The 24425-nt window shown below is 35.9% G+C and overlaps 1 protein-coding gene across 4 annotated transcripts in view; it reads left to right on the top strand.

Annotated features, from left to right (window-relative positions):
• Positions 1-24425, top strand: part of Uimc1 (ubiquitin interaction motif containing 1) — a 131779-nt gene that overhangs the window by 36142 nt on the left and 71212 nt on the right. For all 4 annotated transcript variants that reach the window (XM_027941113.2, XM_027941111.2, XM_027941112.2 and 1 more), the window contains exon 3: positions 18700-18784. In XM_027941113.2, the coding sequence (XP_027796914.1) occupies positions 18700-18784 (85 nt within the window). The remainder of the gene's footprint in view (positions 1-18699; positions 18785-24425) is intronic.

The following is a 24425-nucleotide window of genomic DNA, read 5'->3' as shown; positions in this document are numbered from 1 at the left end:
ATTTGCAGGGCTTTTAAAGTCTTTGACTGTAATTGTAGATTTATCTATTTCTCTTTTTAGTTCTATTAGTGTTTGCTTCATATATTTTGAAGTTTTACCATTAGATGTGTAAATGTTTAAGATTATCTTTTGATTAATTGACCCCCCTTTATCATTACGAAATGACCTTTTTTTCTTTTATTTTGATTGAACCCAGGAACACTTAACCACTGAGCCACTTTCCCAAACCTTTTTATTGTTTATTTTGAGATAGAGTCTCGCTAAGTTTCTTGGGGCCTCACTAAGTTGCTGAGGCTGATTTTGAACTGTGACCTTCCTGCCTCAGCCTTCTGAGCCTCTGGGCTTGCAGGCATACGCCACCGTGCTCAGCTAAAATGAGCTTCAGCACTGGTATACTCTGAGTTCCGACATCTACTTTTTTGTTTGTGAGCTGGAGATTGAACCCAGGACCTCATACATAGTAGTCAAATGCTCTGTCACTGTGCTGTACCCCGAGCCTTGACATCTAGTTTTTCTAGTATTACTGTAGCTACTCCAGTTTTCTTTATTCTTTAATAGAAAAATTCTTCGATCAAAGCAAATTTACATTTTTACATTTATGACTTAACTAGAATAGAATAAATTTGTCCAATTTAAAATTGTATTAAGTACCAAACTCAGTGACAATGTTTGCATAATATAATAGAATTCTCTCAAAATGGTGGATCCTAATTTCATTGGAAGTCTTCTTAGAAGCAGAAAAATCTAATTATTGAAATAATTAAGACTCTTTTCCTTTAGATGAAAATAGTTCAATTCCTGGAACCCGCCACTCCACCCCATACCCCCCCACCCCCCAAATAAAGAAAATAGTTATCTATGCTAAATTCTGATTTTAAAATCCATGTTATATCTCGTGTGGTGGCACATGCCTATAATCCCAGCTACTCAGGAGGCTGAGACACAAGGATTGTAAATTCAATGCTGGCATGTGAAATTCAGCAAGATACTGTCTCAAAACATAAAAATGGCTGGGGTTTAGCTCAATGGTAGAGCATTTGTAGTTGTGAGGCCCTAGATTTAATTCCTAGTACTTGGGGCAGTGGAGAAAGCAAGTTACCATACGTTCTTTTTTTTCTTCTTTAATTTATTATAAACCATATACCTAAAGTTGTAATTATTTTGTATTGCCATTTTCCCGTATTTCACATCAATACATGTGAAGTATCTTTTAACTATTGAAAGCTTCCAAGATGACCTAATATTCAAAATGGTATCTTAGAAATGCCATTTTTACTCAATATTTTCTGTTAACATTGATTCACCGTGATTTAGTTTAGTAATTTAGTTCATATGTTAATATACAGACTATCAATGTACTAGTCACTAGTACAATTTTTTTATTGTCATCTTCCTTAAAACAATGAATATTTCTACCTTTTGCAGTCTTGTCATTTATTTGACAGAGAAACAAGAATAAAATTTTCTTCTTGGGGCTGGGGTTGTGGCTCAGTGGTAGAGTGCTCGCCTAACATCCACAAGGCACTGGGTTCGATCCTCAGCACCACATAAATGTAAAATAAAGATATTGTGTCCATCTAAAACTTAAGAATAAATATTTGAAAAAATATTTTTTTCTACTACAACCATGTTTCCAAATAGGTTGGTTTCCTTGTGTAATATTATTATACAACTGTCCCTTCATATTCAGGGGGCTCACCATCTGGGACTTGAAAATGTAGAAGTTTCTTTCTCGTCTAAACATGTACAGACATTTTTTTCCCTTATCATTATTCTCTAAACAATGCAGTATGATTAAACTATTTATATGGCATATACATTATATTAGGTAAATAATCTAGAGATGTTTTATAAGTATATGGAAAGATGTTTAGGTTATGTGCAAATGCTGTGCCATTTTATATCTATGGAGATTTGAGGGGAGGGGCTTGGTTCTTTGAATCAGCTTATATAACAGCTTATGTTTGTTAAGCAGCAGCCAGCATAACAAATATATGAGATAATCAACTTATAAAGAGAAATGTTTTTTTTGGGATCATAACTTTGGAGGTTCTAGTCCATGATGGATTGGCTCTGTTGTTTTGGGGCTCTGTCAAGGCAACACATAATGGCAGGAGCACATGGTAGAACAAAACTGCTTACTTCTTTTAAGGGCACAGCTCCATTGACCTATACTTCTAGTATGCCCCACCTCTTAAGTATTTCATTACCTTCCAATAGTGCCCCCCGCCCTCCCTGCCCCAGGACCAATCCTTTAACACATGGGTCATTAGGGGACATTTAAGATCCAAATTATAGCACTAAATGACAACTATATTTCACTATATAAGTATCACGGATTGATTTTTTTTTTTTCCAATTAAAATACTACTACATGGCTGGGGCTGTAGCTCAGTGGTAGAACACTTGCCTAGCATGCGTGAGGCACTGGATTCAATCCTCAGCACCACATAAAAATAAATGAATAAAAGACATCTGTCTATCAACAACTACAAAAAAATTTTTTAAAAATACTATTACATATATAATGAGAAATTTGAGACATTTCTGAACTATAAGCCTTTATCATGTAGTTTTAAATTTCAATCTACTAGTCCTTATATATGCTCTTAGTGGATTTCAAAAAGATTAATAATCCTAAAGCCAAATTCATCTATCTCTAACTTATTTTATTCTCTTTAGGCAAGTCATCTGATTTTACTGGATTCCCAGGGACAAAACTAAAAAATTAGCAGTGGTTTTGTACTTTTTAGAATTGTTGGTTCAACTTTAGTTGTATGTCCACTTGAGATACAAAAAAGTTATGTAGACTACACATTGTTACAGAGACACAGAATGATGTAGTATTATGTGGACTAGGAAATTAAAATTACTTGATAAAAGGAGGGAGTCGGTATTTACATAAAAGTAATATTCCTGAACTTCTACCAAACATCAGTGTAAAGGCATTCTGTAAATTGAATTTGTAAAAGCTGTGCATGGAAACTATAGTATTTGGGAAAGAAGAAAGGTTTATAAAAGCTTTGGCATTTTCAAAAATGTAACTTTTTTCTACTATGAATTACACATTAACATAACCACACTAATTGAAGATATGCTTCAGGACTAGGCATGTAGCTCAGTGGTAAAGAACTTTCCTTTACATACACAAAGCTCTGGGTTGCATCCCCAGCACTGCAAAGAAAAAAAAGTACACAGCTACATTCATAATGTTTAGAAAAAGCAATTCAACATTTTCTAAATGGATTATCCCATTTACTATATAATGTACCTGTAAAGATAAGGAGATTTTCTCCCTCTAAAGCTTTCAACATCAAAATTTATGCCTGTAAGATTTTAGAACTTTTAGCAGTTTATTTCAAATGAAAACTGTTAGAAACTTCTCAAATGTTCTTTATATTACAGGTTATATTAATAGTTACATACCGTAGAATCCTGCAGAAATTTTTCTGTCTTTACTGGATGGCTTTCTCTTAGTATTGGCCTTGAGTTTGTGTTTGCTTTCCTTGTTGCTAGTTGTGTTATATTGTGACTATTCAGCTTTCTTTGATAAGTTGTGTCTTTTCCTATTTGTCTTTACAAGTGTACTTCCGTAGGGAGCATAGATAGTTGAGTCTTGCTTTATTTTCCAGTCTGACAATCTCTACCAATATCTCTATCTAATATCTTTACTTAGGTATTTAGGCAGTTTAATTAATGTGATTATTGATATGGTTAGGATTTCATTTATCATCGTGTTATTTTTTTTGTTTGTTTGTTCCATATTTCTTTTTCTGTTCTCCATTTTTTTGGCCTTTGTATTGAATGCTTTCTGTCTCCTAATGTTAATATCTTATATATCCACAGTACATTTATCAGAACTAAGACATTATCATTGATGATACTGTAGTCTTCATTTGGATTTTAGCAGTTTTTCCACTAATGTTCTTTTTCTATTCTAGGATCCAATCCATAATTCTTACTACATATAGTAGTTTTAACTTTGGAGGGTTATACCAGATATAGAAATTATGGTTGACAACTTTATTTTTCCAGTACTTTAAAAGACTTTGTTCCATTTTCTTCTTGGTTTATTGTTTCCAACAAAATATCTGACTTCATTCCTATTTTTCCCCTCTGTAAATTTGCGTCCCCTGCCAGTTTTTTTTTTCTTTTATCACTGGTTTAAAGTAACTTGATTATGTACTTTTAATTAAATTTATCATGATGTTTCTTGTGCTTTTGGTTTATAAAACTTCTTAGGTATGAGGGTTTCTAGTTTTCATCAAATTATGAATGTTCTCAGTTATTTTCTCTTAATCTTTTTTAAAATTTCTGTCCCTCTCCTCCTTTAGGAACTGTAATTACTACATATTAGGTCACCTAAAATTGTCCTACAGCTGACTGATACTCTCTTCACTTTTTTTTTTTTTTTTTTTTTTAGGATGCCACACGAGCCACATTTCAACTACTTAATAACTCTAGTGGTTACTGTATTCTACTGTATAGAAAGTCCCATTGTATGGTATTTTTTCCTTTAAGAGATGATCATAAATAATTCTGTCATGCCTTAAAAATCTATTTACCTTGGGTACCACAAGAAATCCAAGCTTCCACTGGCATGCCTTTGTCACTTGAAGTCTCATCCCCACATGACTCTAATCTGTGTTCTGGGAGACCCCTCAGTGTTGCTTTTATAATTCATCTTTTTTTTTTTTTAATTTTTATTGTTGGTTGTTCAAAACATTACATAGTTCTTGATATATCATATTTCACACTTTGATTCAAGTGGGTTATGAACTCCCATTTTTACCCCGTATACAGATTGCAGAATCACATCAGTTACACATCCATTGATTTACATATTGCCATACTAGTGTCTGTTGTATTCTGCTGCCTTTCCTATCCTCTACTATCCTCCCTCCCCTCCCCTCCCCTCCCCTCTTCTCTCTCTACCCCCTCTACTGTAATTCATTTCTCCACCTTGTATTTTTTTTCCCTTTCCCCTCACTTCCTCTTGTATGTAATTTTGTATAACCCTGAGGGTCTCCTTCCATTTCCATGCAATTTCCCTTCTCTCTCCCTTTCCCTCCCACCCCTCATCCCAGTTTAATGTTAATCTTCTTCTCCTGCTCTTCGTCCCTACTCTGTTCTTAGTTACTCTCCTTATATTAAAGAAGACATTTGGCATTTGTTTTTTAGGGATTGGGTAGCTTCACTTAGCATAATCTGCTCTAATGCCATCCATTTCCCTGCAAATTCAATGATTTTGTCATTTTTTAATGCAGAGTAATACTCTATTGTGTATAAATGCCACATTTTTTTTTATCCATTCGTCTGTTGAAGGGCATCTAGGTTGGTTCCATAGTCTTGCTATTGTGAATTGTGCTGCTATGAACATCGATGTAGCAGTGTCCCTGTAGCATGCTCTTTTTAGGTCTTTAGGGAATAGACTGAGAAGGGGAATAGCTGGGTCAAATGGTGGTTCCATTCCCAGCTTTCCAAGAAATCTCCATACTGCTTTCCAAATTTGCTGCACCAATTTGCAGTCCCACCAGCAATGTACAAGTGTACCCTTTTCCCCACATCCTCTCCAGCACTTGTTCTTGTTTGACTTCATAATGGCTGCCAATCTTACTGGAGTGAGATGGTATCTTAGGGTGGTTTTGATTTGCATTCTCTGACTGCTAGAGATGGTGAGCATTTTTTCATGTACTTGTTGATTGATTGTATGTCCTCCTCTGAGAAGTGTCTGTTCAGGTCCTTGGCCCATTTGTTGATTGGGTTATTTGTTTTCTTATTGCTTAATTTTTTGAGTTCTTTGTATACTCTGGATATTAGGGCTCTATCTGAAGTGTGAGGAGTAAAGATTTGTTCCCAGGATGTAGGCTCCCTATTTACCTCTCTTATCGTTTCTTTTGCTGAGAAAAAACTTTTTAGTTTGAGTAAGTCCCATTTGTTGATTCTAGTTATTAACTCTTGTGCTATGGGTGTCCTATTGAGGAATTTGGAGCCCGACCCCACAGTATGTAGATCGTAGCCAACTTTTTCTTCTATCAGATGCCATGTCTCTGATTTGATATCAAGCTCCTTGATCCATTTTGAGTTAACTTTTGTGCATGGCAAGAGAAAGGGATTCAGTTTCATTTTGTTGCATATGGATTTCCAGTTTTCCCAGCACCATTTGTTGAAGATGCTATCCTTCCTCCATTGCATGCTTTTAGCCCCTTTATCAAATATAAGATAGTTGTAGTTTTGTGGATTGGTTTCTGTGTCCTCTATTCTGTACCATTGGTCCACCCGCCTGTTTTGGTACCAGTACCATGCTGTTTTTGTTACTATTGCTCTGTAGTATAGTTTGAAGTCTGGTATCGCTATACCGCCTGATTCACACTTCCTGCTTAGCATTGTTTTTGCTATTCTGGGTCTTTTATTTTTCCATATGAATTTCATGATTGCTTTCTCTATTTCTACAAGAAATGCCGTTGGGATTTTGATTGGCATTGCATTAAACCTATAGAGAACTTTTGGTAATATCGCATTTTGATGATGTTAGTTCTGCCTATCTATGAACAGGGTATATTTTTCCATCTTCTAAGATCCTCTTCTATTTCTCTCTTTAGGGTTCTGTAGTTTTCATTGTGTAAGTCTTTCACCTCTTTTGTTAGGTTGATTCCCAAGTATTTTATTTTTTTTGAGGATATTGTGAATGGAGTGGTTGTCCTCATTTCCATTTCAGAGGATTTGTTGCTGATATACAGGAATGCCTTTGATTTATGCGTGTTGATTTTATATCCTGCCACTTTGCTGAATTCATTTATTAGCTCTAATAGTTTCTTTGTAGACCCTTTTGGGTCTGCTAGGTATAGAATCATGTCATCTGCAAATAGTGATAATTTAAGTTCTTCTTTTCCTATTTTGATGCCTTTAATTTCTTTCGTCTGTCTAATTGCTCTGGCCAGTGTTTCGAGAACTATGTTGAACAGAAGTGGTGAGAGAGGGCATCCCTATCTTGTTCCAGATTTTAGAGGGAATGCCTTCAATTTTTCTCCATTCAGAATGATGCTAGCCTGAGGCTTAGCATAGATTGCTTTTACAATATTGAGGTATGTTCCTGTTATCCCTAGTTTTTCTAGTGTTTTGAACATAAAGGGATGGTGTACTTTGTCGAATGCTTTTTCTGCATCTATCGAGATGATCATATGGTTCTTATTTTTAAGTCTATTGATGTGGTGAATAACATTTATTGATTTCCGTATACTGAACCAGCCTTGCATCCAAGGGATGAATCCTACTTGATCATGGTGCACAATTTTTTTGATATGCTTTTGTATTCGATTCGCCAGAATTTTATTGAGGATTTTTGCATCTAGGTTCATTAGAGATATTGGTCTGTAGTTTTCTTTCTTTGAAGTGTCTTTGTCTGGTTTAGGAATCAGGGTGATGTTGGCCTTGTAGAATGAATTTGGAAGTTCTCCCTCTTTTTCTATTTCCTGAAATAGCTTGAAAAGTATTGGTATTAGTTCCTCTTTAAAGGTTTTGTAAAACTCTGCTGTATACCCATCCGGTCCTGGGCTTTTCTTAGTTGGTAGTCTTTTGATGGTTTCTTCTATTTCCTCAATTGATATTGGTCTGTTTAGGTTGTCTATATCCTCCTGACTCAATCTGGGCAGATCATATGACTTAAGAAATTTATTGATGCCTTCACTATCTTCTATTTTATTGGAGTATAAGGATTCAAAATAATTTCTGATTATCTTCTGTATTTCTGAAGTGTCTGTTGTGATATTGCCTTTTTCATCCCGTATGCTAGTAATTTGAGTTCTCTCCCTTCTTCTCTTCGTTAGCATGGCTAAGGGTCTGTCGATTTTATTTATTTTTTCAAAGAACCAACTTTTAGTTTTGTCAATTTTTTCAATTGTTTCTTTTGTTTCGATTTCATTAATTTCAGCTCTGATTTTAATTATTTCTTGCCTTCTACTTATTTTGCTGTTGTTTTGGTCTTGTTTTTCTAGGATTTTGAGATGAAGTATGAGATCATTTATTTGTTGGTTTTTTCTTTTTTTAAGGAATGAACTCCAAGCAATGAATTTTCCTCTTAGAACTGCTTTCAGTGTGTCCCATAGATTCCGATATGTTGTGTCTGTGTTTTCATTTATCTCTAAGAATTTTTAAATTTCCTCCTTGATATCTTCTATAACCCATTGATCATTCAGTAACCTATTGTTCATTCTCCAAGTGATGCATGATTTTTCCTTCCTTCTTTTATCGTTGACTTTCAGTTTCATTCCATTATGATCACATAAGATGCATGGTATTATCTCTACTCCTTTATATTGTCTAAGAGTTGCCCTGTGACATAATATATGATCTATTTTTGAGAAGGATCCATGTGCTGCTGAGAAAAAAATGTAACTGCTTGATGTTGGGTGGTATATTCTATATATGTCAATTAAGTCTAGGTTATTAATTGTGTTATTGAGTTCTATAGTTTCCTTATTCAACTTTTGTTTGGAAGATCTGTCCAGTGGTGAGAGAGGTGTGTTGAAGTCTCCCATGATTATTGTATGGTGGTCTATTAGACTCTTGAACTTGAGAAGAGTTTGTTTGATGAACATAGCTGCACCATTGTTTGGGGCATATATATTTATGATTATTATGTCTTGTTGGTGTATGGTTCCCTTGAGCAGTATGTAGTGTCCCTCTTTATCCCTTTTGATTAACTTTGGCTTGAAATCTATTTTATTTGATATGAGTATGGACACTCCTGCTTGTTTCTGAAGTCCATATGAGTGATATGATTTTTCCCAACCTTTCACCTTCAGTCTATGTATGTCTTTTCCTATCAAATGCGTCTCCTGTAGGCAGCATATTGTTGGGTCTTGTTTTGTGATCCATTCTACTAGCCTGTGTCTCTTAATTGGTGAGTTTAAGCCATTAACATTTAGGGTTATTATTGAGATATGGGTTGTTCTTCCAGCCATATTTGTTTATTTATGTTACTAAACATGGTTTGTTTTCCTCTTTGATTATTTTCCCCCCCTTTACTGTCCTACCTCCCACTGTTGGTTTTCATTGTTGTTTTCCATTTCCTCTTCCTGTAATGTTTTGCCGAGAATGTTTTGAAGAGATGGTTTTCTAGCTGCAAATTCTTTTAACTTTTGTTTATCGTGGAAGGTTTTAATTTCATCTTCCATCCTGAAGCTTAATTTCGCTGGATACACAATTCTTGGTTGGAACCCATTTTCTTTCAGTGTTTGAAATATGTTATTCCAGGATCTTCTAGCTTTCAGAGTCTGTGTTGAAAGATCAGCTGTTATCCTGATTGGTTTACCCCTAAATGTAATCTGCTTTTAAAATTCTCTCCTTATTCTGTATGTTGGGCATCTTCATTATAATGTGTCTAGGTGTGGATCTCTTATGATTTTGCACATTCGGCATCCTGTAGGCTTCTAGGATTTGGGATTCTGTCTCATTCTTCAAGTCTGGGAAGTTTTCTCGTATTATTTCATTGAATAGATTGCTCATTCCTTTCGTTTGGACCTCTATACCTTCTTGTATCCCAATGACTCTTAAGTTTGGTCTCTTTATGTTATCCCATATTTCTTGGATGTTCTGCTCATGGTTTCTTAACAGTCTTGCTGAGCTGTCTATGTTCTTTTCAAGTTGAAATACTTTGTCTTCATTGTCTGATGTTCTATCTTCTAAGTGTTCTACTTTGCTGGTAGTATTCTCAATTGAGCTTTTAAGTTGGTTTTTTGCTTCCTGCATTTCTAGGATTTCTGTTTGTTTGTTTTTTATAACCTCTATCTCCCTGTATAGTTGATCTTTTGCTTCTTGGATTTGTTTATGTAATTCATTGTCGAAGTGATCTTTCATTGTCTGATTTTGCTGTCTAATGTCTTCCTTGAGACTCCAGATCATCTGAAGCATGTATATCCTGAATTCTTTTTCTGACATTCCATCTGCTGCAGCTCTTCTAAAGTTGAGTTGACCTGCATTACTTGTGGTCCTTTCTTTCCTTGTCTTTTCATACTGCTTGCGTTTCTTTCTGCTTGGTGAAACTGTTGTGTTATTGAAATTTTCCCCCTATATATTTATATTGCTCTTGTATAGTTGAAAAGTCTCCCTTGCAGGGGCGGGCAGCAGCTGTGCTCCTCCTCCAATTGGGGTGATCAGTCTACCACGCTGATGGGCCGCTGGGCCCGTTCTGCCGGTCAGTCGCAGGTCTGCCTACCTTGCAGGCTCCGGCGGCGGCTCTGCTCTGCCCCTACTCCAATTGGGGTGACGTGACTACCACGCCGGCGGGTCGCTGGGCCTGTTCCGGGCGCGGGCGGCGGCTCTGCTCTGCCCCTACTCCAATTGGGGTGACGTGTCTACCGGGTCGCTGGGCCTGTTCCAGGTGCGGGCGGCGGCTCTGCTCGGCCCCTAATCCAATTGGGGTGACGTGACTACCATGCCGGCGGGTCGCTGGGCCTGTTCCGGGCGCGGGTGGCGGCTCTGCTCTGCCCCTACTCCAATTGGGGTGACGTGACTACCATGCCGGCAGGTCGCTGGGCCTGTTCTGGGCGCGGGCGGCGGCTCTGTTCTGCCCCTACTCCAATTGGGGTGACGTGACTACCACGCCAGCGGGCCGCTGGTCCTGTTCCGTCGGTCGGTCGCAGGTCTGCCTACCTTGTGGGCGCTTGCGGCGGCTCTGCTCTGCCCCTACTCCAATTGGGGTGACTACCACGCCAGCGGGTCGCTGGGCCTGTTCCGGGTGCGGGCAGCGGCTCTGCTCCTATAATTCATCTTAATCTCCCCCTCTACCCTTGAAATAACTCTGTTTTCTTGGAATTTGTTAGTGATCAGAAAATTCACTGTGCTCAACCTCCTTGGTGAAAGTTTTCTCATCTTTTTGTTCTCACTGAAAGATAGCTGTCCTGGTTCTCCTTGCACCTTCTCAACTATTGGCTGTTACTTCTTCCATATACCATAGTAGTAGTGGACCTGGAGGTGGAATACACATTCTTCTTGTGCTTCACTATTTTTTTTTTAAGAGGGGGGGAAGGAGGGTGGCAGAGAGATAGGGGATTTTTTAATATTTCTTTTTAGTTTTCAGTGGACACAACATCTTTATTTTATTTTTTTATTTTTATGTGGTGCTGAGGATCGAACCCAGCGCCCCGCGCATGCCAGGCAAGCACGCTACTGCTTGAGCCACATCCCCAGCCCTTGTCCTTCACTATTGCTTCTAGAATACTGGGAAAACCTACTTTGAAGCACAAATCATAGTGTTATTCCTCCTACCTCAGCCTGAAGCAGTAATCTGCAATCTTCCTGACCATTCCCCACCTCTAACACTTCTCAGTTCATTGAAAACTGTAAGTATCACTTACCATCTTTCTCTTCACTACTCTTTGTCATCATTCTTGGTGATTTCACTGTTTACATATTAGGCTGAATCATACAAAGCTGCGATTTTTGTTGGTTCAAGTCAAGATATGACCCCTCTGATGCTCTGGCCTCTCAGTTCCTTGACCTCTTGGGTATCTATCCTAATAGGTCATAGCACCTCAGCCTTTCTCAAGTGGGATTCTGAAAGAGAAGTAAATCTAATGCCCTAAGGCATCAACTGTATGGGTTTTTTTTTGTTTGTTTGTTTTTGTTTTTGTTTTTGTACTAGGGATTGAACTCAGGCCCTGGATCACTGAACCATACCCCAGACCTATTTTGTATTTTATTAAGAGACAGGGTCTTGTTTAGTGCCTTGCTATTGCTGAGGCTGGCTTTGAACTTTGGATTCTTCTGCCTCAGCCTCCTGAGCTTCTGGGATTACAGGCATGTGCCACTGCACCTGGCTCACTGCATGTTTTTAACCAACTTCTGTCTTCTTCTGCATGTAGATCTGTACCAGCTATCGACTCTCCTTGACAAAATTAAGGAAACAGTCACTTCATTTTCTGTGTTCCCTGGTTCTGATAAGGAATCCTTGTTGAGCCTGTCATAATAATAAACATTGCTATTTTCCAGATCTCAATTTCAGATGTTCATTCTGTAATCAGTGTCACCTATCTTTTCCAACTTACTCCTTATAATACCCTAACTCCAGTAATACTTTAGCCCTAGTAAGATGTCTAATCAGCTGACTTTGTCACCTTTTCATTTTCTTCTACCATTTCATGTCCCCACCTTTCCTCCTTATCTAATGTATATAGCACAAGTTTTATATTAACAGTTCCCTTGAATATCTTGAATATTCCCTCAACCTCTTTGTATTATATTTCCTGGCAAATCCCCACCTTGGTTAAACCTATCCCTCCATCTATTACGTGCCCCTTTTTGCTGAATGTGGCAAGGAAAAAACAAAACAAAACATGTAACTGTGCTCACTGTGATCACATTTATTTAAGATCACAAACTTTAAGAGACCCCTCAGTGTTGCTCCTTCTCAGTACTGCTTAGCAATCTTTTTTTTTTTTTTTTGCAACTTAGTGAGATTCTTTCTCAATATAAAATTTAAAAAAGGGCTGAGGATGTAGCACAGAGGTAGAGGTTTGATACCCGGTACCAAAACCAAAATCAAATATCCCTCAAAAACAACACCACAAGAACCAAAACCTCAAAATAACTCAAGGAACTATTGTATGTATATATACAAATGTAGATATCGGTGTGTGTTTATCTCCTCCCCTTTTTGAGGTAGAGTGCAAGGCACTCTACCAATAGCTACATACAGCCTCAACCCTTTTGAATTTTATTTTGAGACAGGGTTCCCCAGACTGGCCTGAATGTTGTGATCCTCTTGCCTTAGACTCTCAAGTAGCTGGGATTACAGGTGTGTGCTACCATGCTGGATTATATGTATCCTTTATTTTGCTATGTACTTAAATGAGTATTCTTACATACAACTCTCACTGCTATTGTTGACCAGCTTTACTAGTTTGTTTTTATTTCTCCACTGTTACTTTAACACAGAAATAAGCTATGTACGTATCTTTAATTTCCCTTCTTTATGTGAAATATAGTATATTTCCTGTTTATATTTTGTCCTTTTCTCTGAATAATATATCCTGGAAGTTATTACTTTTAATTTTTTGTTTATTTTCTTATACTTTTTAAATATACCTTATTAGATTTTACTTAAACCTAACTTCTTGGGAACCCAGTAATTTTTTATTTTTTGTTTTTGAGGTGGTTTTATCTGTTTTCAAAGTTTGATCAACTTTCATTTGTTCCTCTTTTGCCTGCTTTTTATTTTAGATTTTGAATTTCTGGGCAAAGTGCTCTACGATTGAGCTACACTTTTGGTTTTTAAATTTTTTATTTTCTATTTTGGCAGTGGTAAGGATTAAATCCAAGGCCTTGGATATGCAAAGCAAGTGCTCTGTCACTGAGCTACACCCTGAGTCTTTTTTTATTTTATTTTTTGAGACATGGTCGTGCTAAGTTTTCAGGCTGCCCTTGATCTTGCAATCCTCCTGCCTTAACCTCCTAAGTAGCTGGAAATATAGGCATGCACCAACATACCTGGGTATAGTTTTTTCTTAATCTTCAAAAGTTTCTTTGAATTCTGTTTGGAATGTCTTCTTAACATGTATGCATATTTTCTGGGTTGGTATTTAGGGGAGAATGTTGATAACCTGAAAATTTTTGATTTGCATTATGTTTTGTCTCATAGTTTAGAATTTATTCTTATCAGTTAATGGATAGATGAAATAGAGAGTTTTCTTTTCTTTACTTCAGTGAACTCAGTTTCTTTCATGAATGATGGTGTTGATATAGATGTGATATTGGGGGAGAGATTAACTCATTTGTGTGTGTGTGTGTTTTTTCCCCTCTCCTTCAGGATCATTTGTCTTTATTTCTCTTATTCTTCCTTCAGTGAATCTGAGGGGCATCACCCCCCCCCCCCCTTTTTTTTTTTTTGGTGAGGCTGGGGACAGAACCCAAGGGCTTCAAGCAAGGCAAATGCTCAAAGGGCTCCATTACAGACCTCCACCTCCAGGTTCTATCTCCTTATCTAACAGCAGTAAATCTCTGAGGTTGCCACTCTGGTTCTTACTTTTATGGACTTTTTTTTTTAAATATTTATTTTTTAGCTTTTTAGGTGGACACAATATCTTTATTTATTTATTTTTTTATGTGGTGCTGAGAATCAAACCCAGTGCCTCATGTATGCCAGGCAAGCGCGCTTCTACTTGAGCCATATCCCCAGCCTTGGACTTTTCATGTAGCTGTTGGTATGAAGTACCAAATGTTGAACCTGTGTTCAATGTTTGATCTTAATTTTGCACTTTCTAAAATTTTATTGTATTTTTGGTACCAATGATTGAACACAGGGGCACTTAACTACTGAGCCATATCCTCAGCCCTTTTTTAAGTTATTTTTTATTTTGAGAGAGGGTCCCATCAAGTTGCTTAGGGCCTTGTCAAGTTGCTCGGGCCGGCCTTGTTCTTGGGATCCTCCTGCTTCAACCTCTGGAGTCTTTGGGATTACAGCATTGCCACTATGCCAAGCTAAGACTTTTAAATTTTTTTAAAATATTTTTTTTAGTTGTAGATGGACACAATATCTTAATTTTTGCTTATTTATTTTTATGTGGTATTGAGGATCGAACCCAGGGCCTCATGCATGAAAGGCAAGTGCTTTACCATGGAGCTACAACCCCATCCCTGGACTTTTTAATTTTAAGGGTGATTTTTTAAAATTTATTTTTTAATTAAAGATGGACACTATATATTTATTTTATATTTATGAGGTGCTGAGGATCGAACCCAGTGCCTCTCGCATGTTAGGCGAGCGCTGTACCTCTGAGCCACCACCCCAGCCCATTAAGGGTGATTTTTTTGTTTTTGTTTTTTTGAGGCAGGGTCTTACTATGTAGCCCAAGCTGGCTTCAAACTTGGAATCCTTCTGCCTCTGCCACTCTTAGCTGGGATTATGTGCATATGCTACCATGGCTGGCTTTTACATCTTTTAAAAAAGTTGATTTTGTCTATGGTTCTTTACTCTATTGTAATTATTTTTCATGGACTCTCTTTTAAGTCTTTTTTATCTGTTCTTTGTACCCACAGATTTGCAGTACTGGTGGGAGTGCTGATGAAATTTGTTACCTGCATTTTTTTCTTTCTTTCTTTCTTTTTTTTTAACCTGCATTTCTTTCTTGCATGTAATTTGAAGTTTGGTATTGTCTGTGGTCTTTATAGGTCTGTGATTTTTCTGAAGGGTATGTGGAGTGATTCAAATTTAGACAATTTACCCTTATCTTCTAGACCTTTTCATGTCAGACATTTTGAATCAGTTTATCACTGCTGAATCTCTTGTATATAATCTTGAGTTGCATCTTGTTAGAGTCTGTTATATTTACTGTATTTCTTTTTCTATATTCTTTGTGGGGTGTTTGGCTATTTTTTGGCATATCTTTTGTTATTTAGGAAAGTATATATTTTTTATTCTAACATCTTTATAATATGACTTTCATAATTCCTGTTATTCCCTTTTTTTTTTTTTTTTTTGCAGTGTGGGAATTAAACCCAGGACCACACACGTGCTAGAGCTTTGTCACTGAGGTGTATTCCTAGCCCTTATTCCCTTGTCTCTCCCTTTCTCCTTCCCTTCTTCCTTCTTTTTCCTTCCCCTTTCTCCTGTCACCTGTCTTCTGTCCTGTCTTATCCTGTTCTTTGGTTTCCTGAGCTGTGTCCCTACCCATTTTTAGTTTTTATTTTAAGACAGGGTCTCACTAAGTTGCTGAGCCTAAGTTGGAACTTACAAACCTCTTGTCTCTGCCTCCCAAGTCTCTGGGATTACAGGTGTGTGCTGCCATGCCTGGCCTCTTTTTTCTTATTTAATCTTCTGTTTACATGGTTTGTCAGTTTTAAATGGTGTTCTTTGATTTACACTTATGGACTATTCAGTAGTCAGTGCACTTATTTTATTTTCTGTTTCTATCTTTCATTAATTAATTGTATCATTTCTACATTATTAAAAATATTGACATATTTTCTTATATTTTATCCCTACTTTTTAGTCTTATATCTAAAATTAAATATATTTATTGTTGATTCTTTTGCTAGTGATTCTGTAATCATTTTTTGATTGAATGATGCTCATTCTTTGTTAGATTTGTCAAGAAGGACTTATGAAGATAGCATTTCCCAAGTTCTTGCATGTTTGATGTTGTTTTTCCAGTCTTGATAACTGAAAGAGTTTTTGGCTAGGTACAAAATCCTTTGTTTAGGAAGTGCAGGGAAGTGATATTGGCCAAATCATATTGTTATATTGTATGCATGTAACAACAAATCCCACCTTTATGTGCAATTATAATGCACCAGTAAAAACATGGAAAAAATTCTTTGTTTAAAAATTTTTCTTGTGTTTCTTTAAAATAATTGCCTTTTTTGTATTGTTGCATACTACACTAGGTATATTCATTTAATTTTCCTTTTTTTAAGAATGATTTTTTCTTTAGTTGTGATGGACCTTTATCTTATTTATTTATATGTGGTGCTGAGATTTAAACCCAGGGCCTCACACATGCCAGGCAAGTGCTCTACCGCTGAGCCACAACCCCAGTTCGGTGATTATATCTTTTTGTCTTTTTTCTTTATCTTTAGGATTTACCCAGTACATGTCTGGGAATTGATTATTCAAGGTCAACTTTCCAAGAGAATGGTGTGTACTTTCAAAGTGTAGATTCCTGGTCTTACTCCTCTGCCTTCCATTTCCTTGAAACGATTTATTCGATTATAGTTTTAGTATTAGTTTGTTCTATTGTTTGTTTCCGTCTTCAGACATCCCAATTTTACATATATGGAAAACACACACACACACACACACACACACAATCAGCTTTGTCTATATTCTTTTTAAGCTGATTTTTCTTGGCTCATTATTATTTGTCTTTCATTTTTTGGTCCTCAGTGCCTCTTAGTTAACTGCTAGGTGGAGTGAAGTAGGTGTATTTGGTTCTGTTTTAGTTCTACAGAATTTATTTACCTTCTTTTTCTTTTCTTTTACTTACCCAGTAGCTAAAGAGTGATTTATTTTTTTATTTTTTTTTAATTTTATTTTTTTATTGGTTGTTCAAAACATTACAAAGCTCTTGACATATCATATTTCATACATTTGATTCAAGTGGGTTATGAACTCCCATTTTTACCCCATATACAGATTGCAGAATCACATCGGTTACACATCCACGTTTTTACATATTGCCATACTAGTGACTGTTGTATTCTGCTATCTTTCCTATCCTCTACTATCCCACCTCCCCTCCCCTCCCCTCCCCTCCCCTCCCCTCCCCTCCCCTCCCCTCCCATCTTCTCTCTCTACCCCATCTACTGTAATTCATTTCTCTTCCTTGATTTTTTTTCCCTTTCCCCTCACTTCCTCTTGTATGTAATTTTGTATAACAATGAGGGTCTCCTTCCATTTCCATGCAATTTCCCTTCTCTCTCCCTTTCCCTCCCACCTCTCGTCCCTGTTTAATGTTAATCATTTTCTCATGCTCTTCCTCCCTCCTCTGTTTTTAGTTGCTCTCCTTATATCAAAGAAGACATTTGGCATTTGTTTTTTAGGGATTGGGTAGCTTCACTTAGCATAATCTGCTCTAATGCCATCCATTTCCCTGCAAATTCCATGATTTTGTCATTTTTTAGTGCTGAGTAAGACTCCATTGTGTATAAATGCCACATTTTTTTAATCCATTCATCTATTGAAGGGCATCTAAGTTGGTTCCACAGTCTAGCTATTGTGAATTGTGCTGCTATGAACATCGATGTAGCAGTATTCCTATAGTATGCTCTTTTAAGGTCTTCAGGGAATAGTCTAAGAAGGGCAATAGCTGGATCAAATGATGGTTCCATTCCCAGCTTTCCCAGGAATCTCCATACTGCTTTCCAAATTGGCTGTACCAGTTTGCAGTCCCACCAGCAATGTACAAGTGTACCCTTTTCCCCACATCCTCTCCAGCACGTGTTGTTGTTTGACTTCATAATGGCTGCTAATCTTACTGGAGTGAGATGGTATCTTAGGGTGGTTTTGATTTGCATTTCTCTGACTGCTAGAGATGGTGAGCATTTTTTCATGTACTTGTTGATTGATTGTATGTCCTCCTCTGAGAAGTGTCTGTTCAGGTCCTTGGCCCATTTGTTGATTGGGTTATTTGTTTTCTTATTGCTTAATTTTTTGAGTTCTTTGTATACTCTGGATATTAGGGCTCTATCTGAAGTGTGAGGAGTAAAGATTTGTTCCCAGGATATAGGCTCCCTATTTACCTCTCTTATTGTTTCTCTTGCTGAGAAAAAACTTTTTAGTTTGAGTAAGTCCCATTTGTTGATTCTTGTTTTTAACTCTAAAGAGTGATTTTAAATAAATTAGTATGAAGTGAATTTAAACATTATTATTAGTTTTTAAGCTTTGAATTAAGTTTCTCTGATCTTGGGTAGATGCCTACTGGTAATTTTGGAAATTGGTTGATCTTTACCTAACTATGTATGTGACAGATAATAATGTCACCATATTATATATTTTTATATTTATGGTTTTATTGGTTCCAGATATTGTGTGTTTCCCTTTTTGTACTGCAAAAGAAACTTCTTCTGATGTCTTATATGCACATTTTTAACAGTCACTGATTCTTCAGAGTCCTTTTTTAGCCATGAAGAGATGTACAGGAGACAGAGAAATTTTTACTTTTAATTTTAGCCACCCTGATCATTTTTCTTGTTTTGCAACAGGAACCAAAGGAGGAGAATGGCTTGCAGAAAACGAAGATAAAACAGTCAAATAGAGCAAAGTGTTTGGCCAAAAGAAAAATTGCACGTATGTTTTCATTTTGGGGTTGAATTGGTACTAGTTTTTTTTTCTTTTTCTTTTTTCCTCGTTGTTTTCATTAGGAAAAGAGAATTGTTTAAAAAAGGATACTTATGCTTCCTATTTAGTCTGGATTTATTAATTTTAGAAATTGCTTATACAATTATCTATAGTTTATACAATTATCTTGTTAGAGGGAGAATGCTGAAATAAAAAATGTGATGTTCAGGGCTAGGCACATGTGGGTTTAAATCCTTGATTTATTCCTTACTATGTAGATATTAGGCAAGTCATTACTTTCAGTTTTCCAGTTTCTTCATCAATTTAGTTATTATCTAAATAGTAACACTTATTTAGAGATTCAGTTAGTAGTAACCCTCAAATAATTAATTGTACCTGTTGCTGTTTTTTTCATTAGAACGGTTAGTTGGAAGTTTGTATGTCACTCAGTTATCTCTAAATACATTAATCTTTATAGTTAGATCTATTTAATGTACTCAAGTTATTTTCAGTCTTGAGAATTATTAGTAATAGTTACTTTTTTGTGTGTGTGGGGGTACCAGGGATTGAATTTAGGGGCACTCAACCATTAAGCCACATCCCCAGCCCTATTTTGTATTTTATTACAGGGTCTCTCAAAGTTCTTAATGCCTGTTGGTAGTTATCTGCTTGGTAAATTTTACATCTTTACAGTCAAAGTATGTTTTATCTTTTATTTAATTGGATTATGCTGTTTTTCTTTTATACAGTGAAATAATTTCTTTTGTTTTTTGAGTTTAGGCCATTTACATTTAATATAATTACATTGATGTGGTTGGATTAAAATTTACCCTTTTGAAAGATGTTTATTTATATTGTTTTTTTGTTTCACTTTTTTTTTCTGCCCACTTTTGTACTTTTTGAATATTATTTTGATTTCATTTTATTTCTGCTATTGGCTGATTTTTTTTGGGTGGTACTGGGGATTGAACTAAGAGGCACTTGACCACTGAGCCACATCCCCAGCCCTATTTTGTATTTTATTTAGAAGACAGAGTCTCACTGAGTTGTTTAGTGTCTCACCATCGCTGAGGCTGGTTTTGAACTTTGAATCCTCCTCCCTCAGCCTCCCAAGCCACTGGGATTATAGGCATGTGCCATCACTGCTATTGGCTAATTATTTATATCTTTTAAAAAATATTAAGAGGTTGCCCTAGGGTTTATAGCACACGTATTTACTTAGTCACCTTGAAAATATGTTATATATCTTCACATGTAGTATAAAGACTTTTCAATAGAATATACCCAATTCCTTTTTATCCCCCTTTGTTATACTATACATTTTCCTTTTAAACATATAAGCTGTTGATACTGTTTTACTTTTGATAGTTGATTGTCTTTTATAACAATGAAAATAAACAATTAGAAATTCTATACTTTGCTTTATTTATGCCCTTTTTTAAAAAAAACTTTTTTTTAGTTGTAGATGGATACAAATTTTATTTATTTATTTATTTTTGTGTGGTACTGACGATCGAACCCAGGGCCTCATGCATGCAAGGCAAGTGCTGTACCACTGAGCTATGACCCTAGCCCCATTTATTTATGCCCTTTTAAGAACTGTTTATTTCCTTATTTACATCTAGGTTTCTTTCCTGTGTCATAGTCTTTCTGCCACAAAAGCTTCTTTGCACACTTACTGTAGTATAGTTCTGTTAGCAAAAAAATTCTCTTTGTCTGAAAATGTCTTCATTTCTCTATTTTGGGTTAACTTCTTTATTGAGATATAATTCATATATAATTCACCCATTTAAAGCATACAGTGTTTTTAAGTATATTAACAGTGTTATGCTGCTGTTACCACAATCTAATTCTAGAATTTTTATCTTCCAAGAAAGAAACCTTGTATCCTTGCCAGTCATACAAAACTCTTCATCTTTCCTATCCCTAGACAACTCCAGTCTACTTCCTATAGATTATTTGTTTATAAATTTGCTATTCTAGACCTTGCATATAAATGGAATCATATGAGGTCTTTTGTAATTGATTTTTTTCACCTAGCATAATGTTTTCAGGTTCATCCATGTTTTAGTATGTGTCAGTATTTCATTCCCTCATTGCCAAATAATATTTCATTACATTTCTATACCACATTTTGTTTATTCTTTCATGATTTGATGGATATTGGTGTTGTTTCTACTTTTGGGTTATTGTGACTAATGTGGCTATGAATATATTCATATGTGTGTGTGTATTTATATATATATATATATATATATATATATGTTTTGTATTGAGGATTTAACAACCAGGACCACCTCTTTACCACTGAGCTTTTATTTTTTATTTTGAATTTGAGACCAATGAAACTGGTATCATCAAATAAATTTTCCCTCCTCTAAGTTGTTTTTGTCAGGTATTTTGGTCACAGTGATGCAAACTTAACTGAAACAGTAGGGTTTATACTTACATATTTTGGTTGCCGGTCTGAATTTTATGTCCCCTCATTGATACTCAGTTAGAGTCAGAGCTGGTTTATTCGTTGGATCCTATATCTGAGATGTTTTATTCAAGTAGAATTTTTTTTAAAATATTTATTTTTTAGCTGGGCACAATATCTTTATTTTATTTATTTATATGTGGTGTTGAGCATCGAACCCAGGACCTCACACATGCTAGGTGAGCGCTCTACCACTGAGCCACAACCCCTGCCCTCAAGTAGAATTTTTAAAAGAGTCTATTATAATCCATCTGGATTTAAGTAACTTATTTAAAACAGTGGTACTCACTGTTTTGCCCCCCACTTGAAACGTGGTAATCTAGAGATATTTTTGGTTGCCACAACTTGGAGGGATGGCGCGTGCTACTGGCCTCTAGTGGGAAGAAGCCAGGCATTATACTATCTATCCCACAATACAAAGGTAGTCTCCACACAAAAAAAATTGCCTTTCCCAAAATGTCAATAGTGTTAGGGTTGATAAACTTAGATTCAAAATAAGTACAACTGTGCAAAAATAATGTTAATCAAATAATGACATTTTTGACAATAAGGATTCATTAATGTCAGTTTTTCTTTTAGGAGCCTAATATAGCAAAATAATGTTTTTCAGAGTCAGTGGTTATATTCTCATTATTATATAGTTTACTGTTATGACTAACGATATCATATCTTTGAATACTAGCATATAAATGTGTATTTTCCTACATAGAAAAAGAAAGAACTATTGAACTTTTTTAAAGCTCTGAGATGAACATGTTACAGAAAAATATAATATTGATATAATATTTCTTCTTAATAAAAATGATATAGCTTCAACTTAAAAAAATTTATTAAGACTGGACATGGTGACACACATCTGTAATCCCAGCTACTTGGGAGGCTGAGGCAAGGAGGATTGCAAGTTTAAGGCCAACCTGAACAACTTAGTGAGACCCTGTCTCAAACTAAAGTTAAAAAAGGGCCAGAGATGTAGTTCAGTGGTAGAAGCCTGCATAATGTCCTGAGTTCAATCCCTAGTACCCATTACCAATAAATAAATATAGCACAAAGAAGAAAGTAAAAAAGAATACCATGCAAAATCCATTACCTTAGAAATAACTTAATGGACATTAGTCAGGTGATTATTTCTGACATGTATGCATAGATATAGATAGTTTGGATGTAAGTAATTTTGTAAAGATAGGTTTATATGTACAGTTGATCCTTATTATTTGTAAATTTAGCATTTGCAAATTTGCCTATTTGCTAAAATTTATTTAGAAACCTAAAATTAGTACTTTTGGTTCTTGTGATCATTAGGGAACATGCTTAGGCAAAGATTTTTTGAGTTGTCTGATGTGCACATTCCCCAGGTGAGGCTGAGCAGAGTGATGCTGTACCCTCTGTTTTAGTTCTTAAGACTGTCAATGTGTTCTTTTTGCAGTCTATTTAGTGCCACATTTTTTGCATTTTCATGTTTTTTCTTGATGATTTCACTATTTGAAATGATCCTTAAGTGTAATGCTGTCAAATGTTCCTAAAGTGCAAGAAACTGTGATGTACTTTATGGAGAAAAGGTATGTTAAGTAAAAACTTCATTCAGACATGAGTTATAGTGCTGTTGGCTATAAGTTCAGTTATGAAACACAGTATATATCCTCAATTTTTATCATTCAATACATACAGTGGTTTTTAAAATTCTACTTCCAGTTTTAATTTTAGCAGTTCCTTATTGTTTCCTGATGTTCTTTTCCCCCCCATTAATGATATCCTAAACTTGTCTCATAGATATAATAATGTCTTATTTGCCTGAGGATATTAATAATTATTGAAGCTATTTTTTCCTTCAACTTATTTTTTCAAATTTTAGTCCTTCACATTAGAGGGCTTTCTTTGATATCTGGTAGTTTCTTTTTCTTAACTGCTTAAGGTTTAAGAACTTTGTGTGTGTGTGTGTGTGTGTGTGCGCGCGTGCACACACACACACACACACACATAACTATCACTATCTGCCCCTATATGTGTGTATGAGGGAGGGTGTAGAGCATTATCTTAATGAATGATCTTTGAAGATTTAAAAAAAATATTGTAGCATTTTTTAAAAGTTGTAGATGGATGCATACCTTTATTTTATTTATTTTTATGTGGTTCTGAGGATGGAACATGTGTGAGGCAAGCATTTTACCAGCTACAACCCCAGCCCATTTGTAGCATTTTAAAAATGACTAGATATAGAAAACAACCTGATTGTATTATAGTAGAGTAGTGGGTACAATATATTATGGCATAAACACATTATGGAATATTTTTATTTTATTTGTTTTAAAAATGTATACTTTTAGTTGTAGATGGACACAGTGCCTTTATTTTATTGGTTTATTTTTTTTATGTCGTTCTGGGGATCGAACCCGGTGCCTCACGCATGCTAGGTAAGCATTCTACCATTGAGCTATAACCCTGGCCATGGAATATTTTTAAATTGCCATTAGGGAACAGTTTTAAGTTGCCAGTCCCTCCTTCTTCATTGTGGTATGGGAAATTGAACCTAGGATTTCACAGTAGGCAGGCTCTCTACCACTGAGCTGTATCTATAGCCCATTTTAAAACTTAGAAAACTGTCTCCCTGGTCTGATAACAGCTTCAGGATTTTATAGGAGAGAGACTAATCCAGGGGGACAAGAGGTATGCATAAGCATAACAGTCTTGGTCAGTTTGGTGGCAGGTCTGGTGTTGTAGGGTCCTATTGGCTCCCTGCTGGCATCCTCCTAGCATAAGGGATTGAACCAGGCAGTTTCTGTTCCCATCATGAGATGATTGCCTGTAGGAAGCTGCAAAGAAGAAAAATCTTAAAGAGAACAGGTCAGAGTGATAAAATGGAGTCAGTCAGGACAATGACTGGATCCTTCTTTAAGTCTTCCAGTTTTAAGCTATGTCCCCAGCATGACTTGTCTTCTTACACTATTGATGCACAAAAGTTTTTAACCTTCATAAAATAAAGTTTATCTATTTTTTTGTTGTTGTTGCCTGTGCCTTTGGTATCAACTCAAGAAAATAGTGTCAAATCTATTGTTGTGATGCTTTGTCCATATTTTCTTCTGAATTTTGTAGTTTTAGGTCTTAACATTTAAGTCTTTGGTCCAATTTGAATTATTTATTTATTTTTAGTACTGGTGACTGAATCCAGGGCCTTGC

The sequence above is a fragment of the Marmota flaviventris genome, chromosome 5 (genome assembly GCF_047511675.1).
Source record: "Marmota flaviventris isolate mMarFla1 chromosome 5, mMarFla1.hap1, whole genome shotgun sequence".
Lineage (NCBI taxonomy): Eukaryota > Metazoa > Chordata > Mammalia > Rodentia > Sciuridae > Marmota > Marmota flaviventris.
This window is presented reverse-complemented; position numbering and strand designations above follow the sequence as displayed.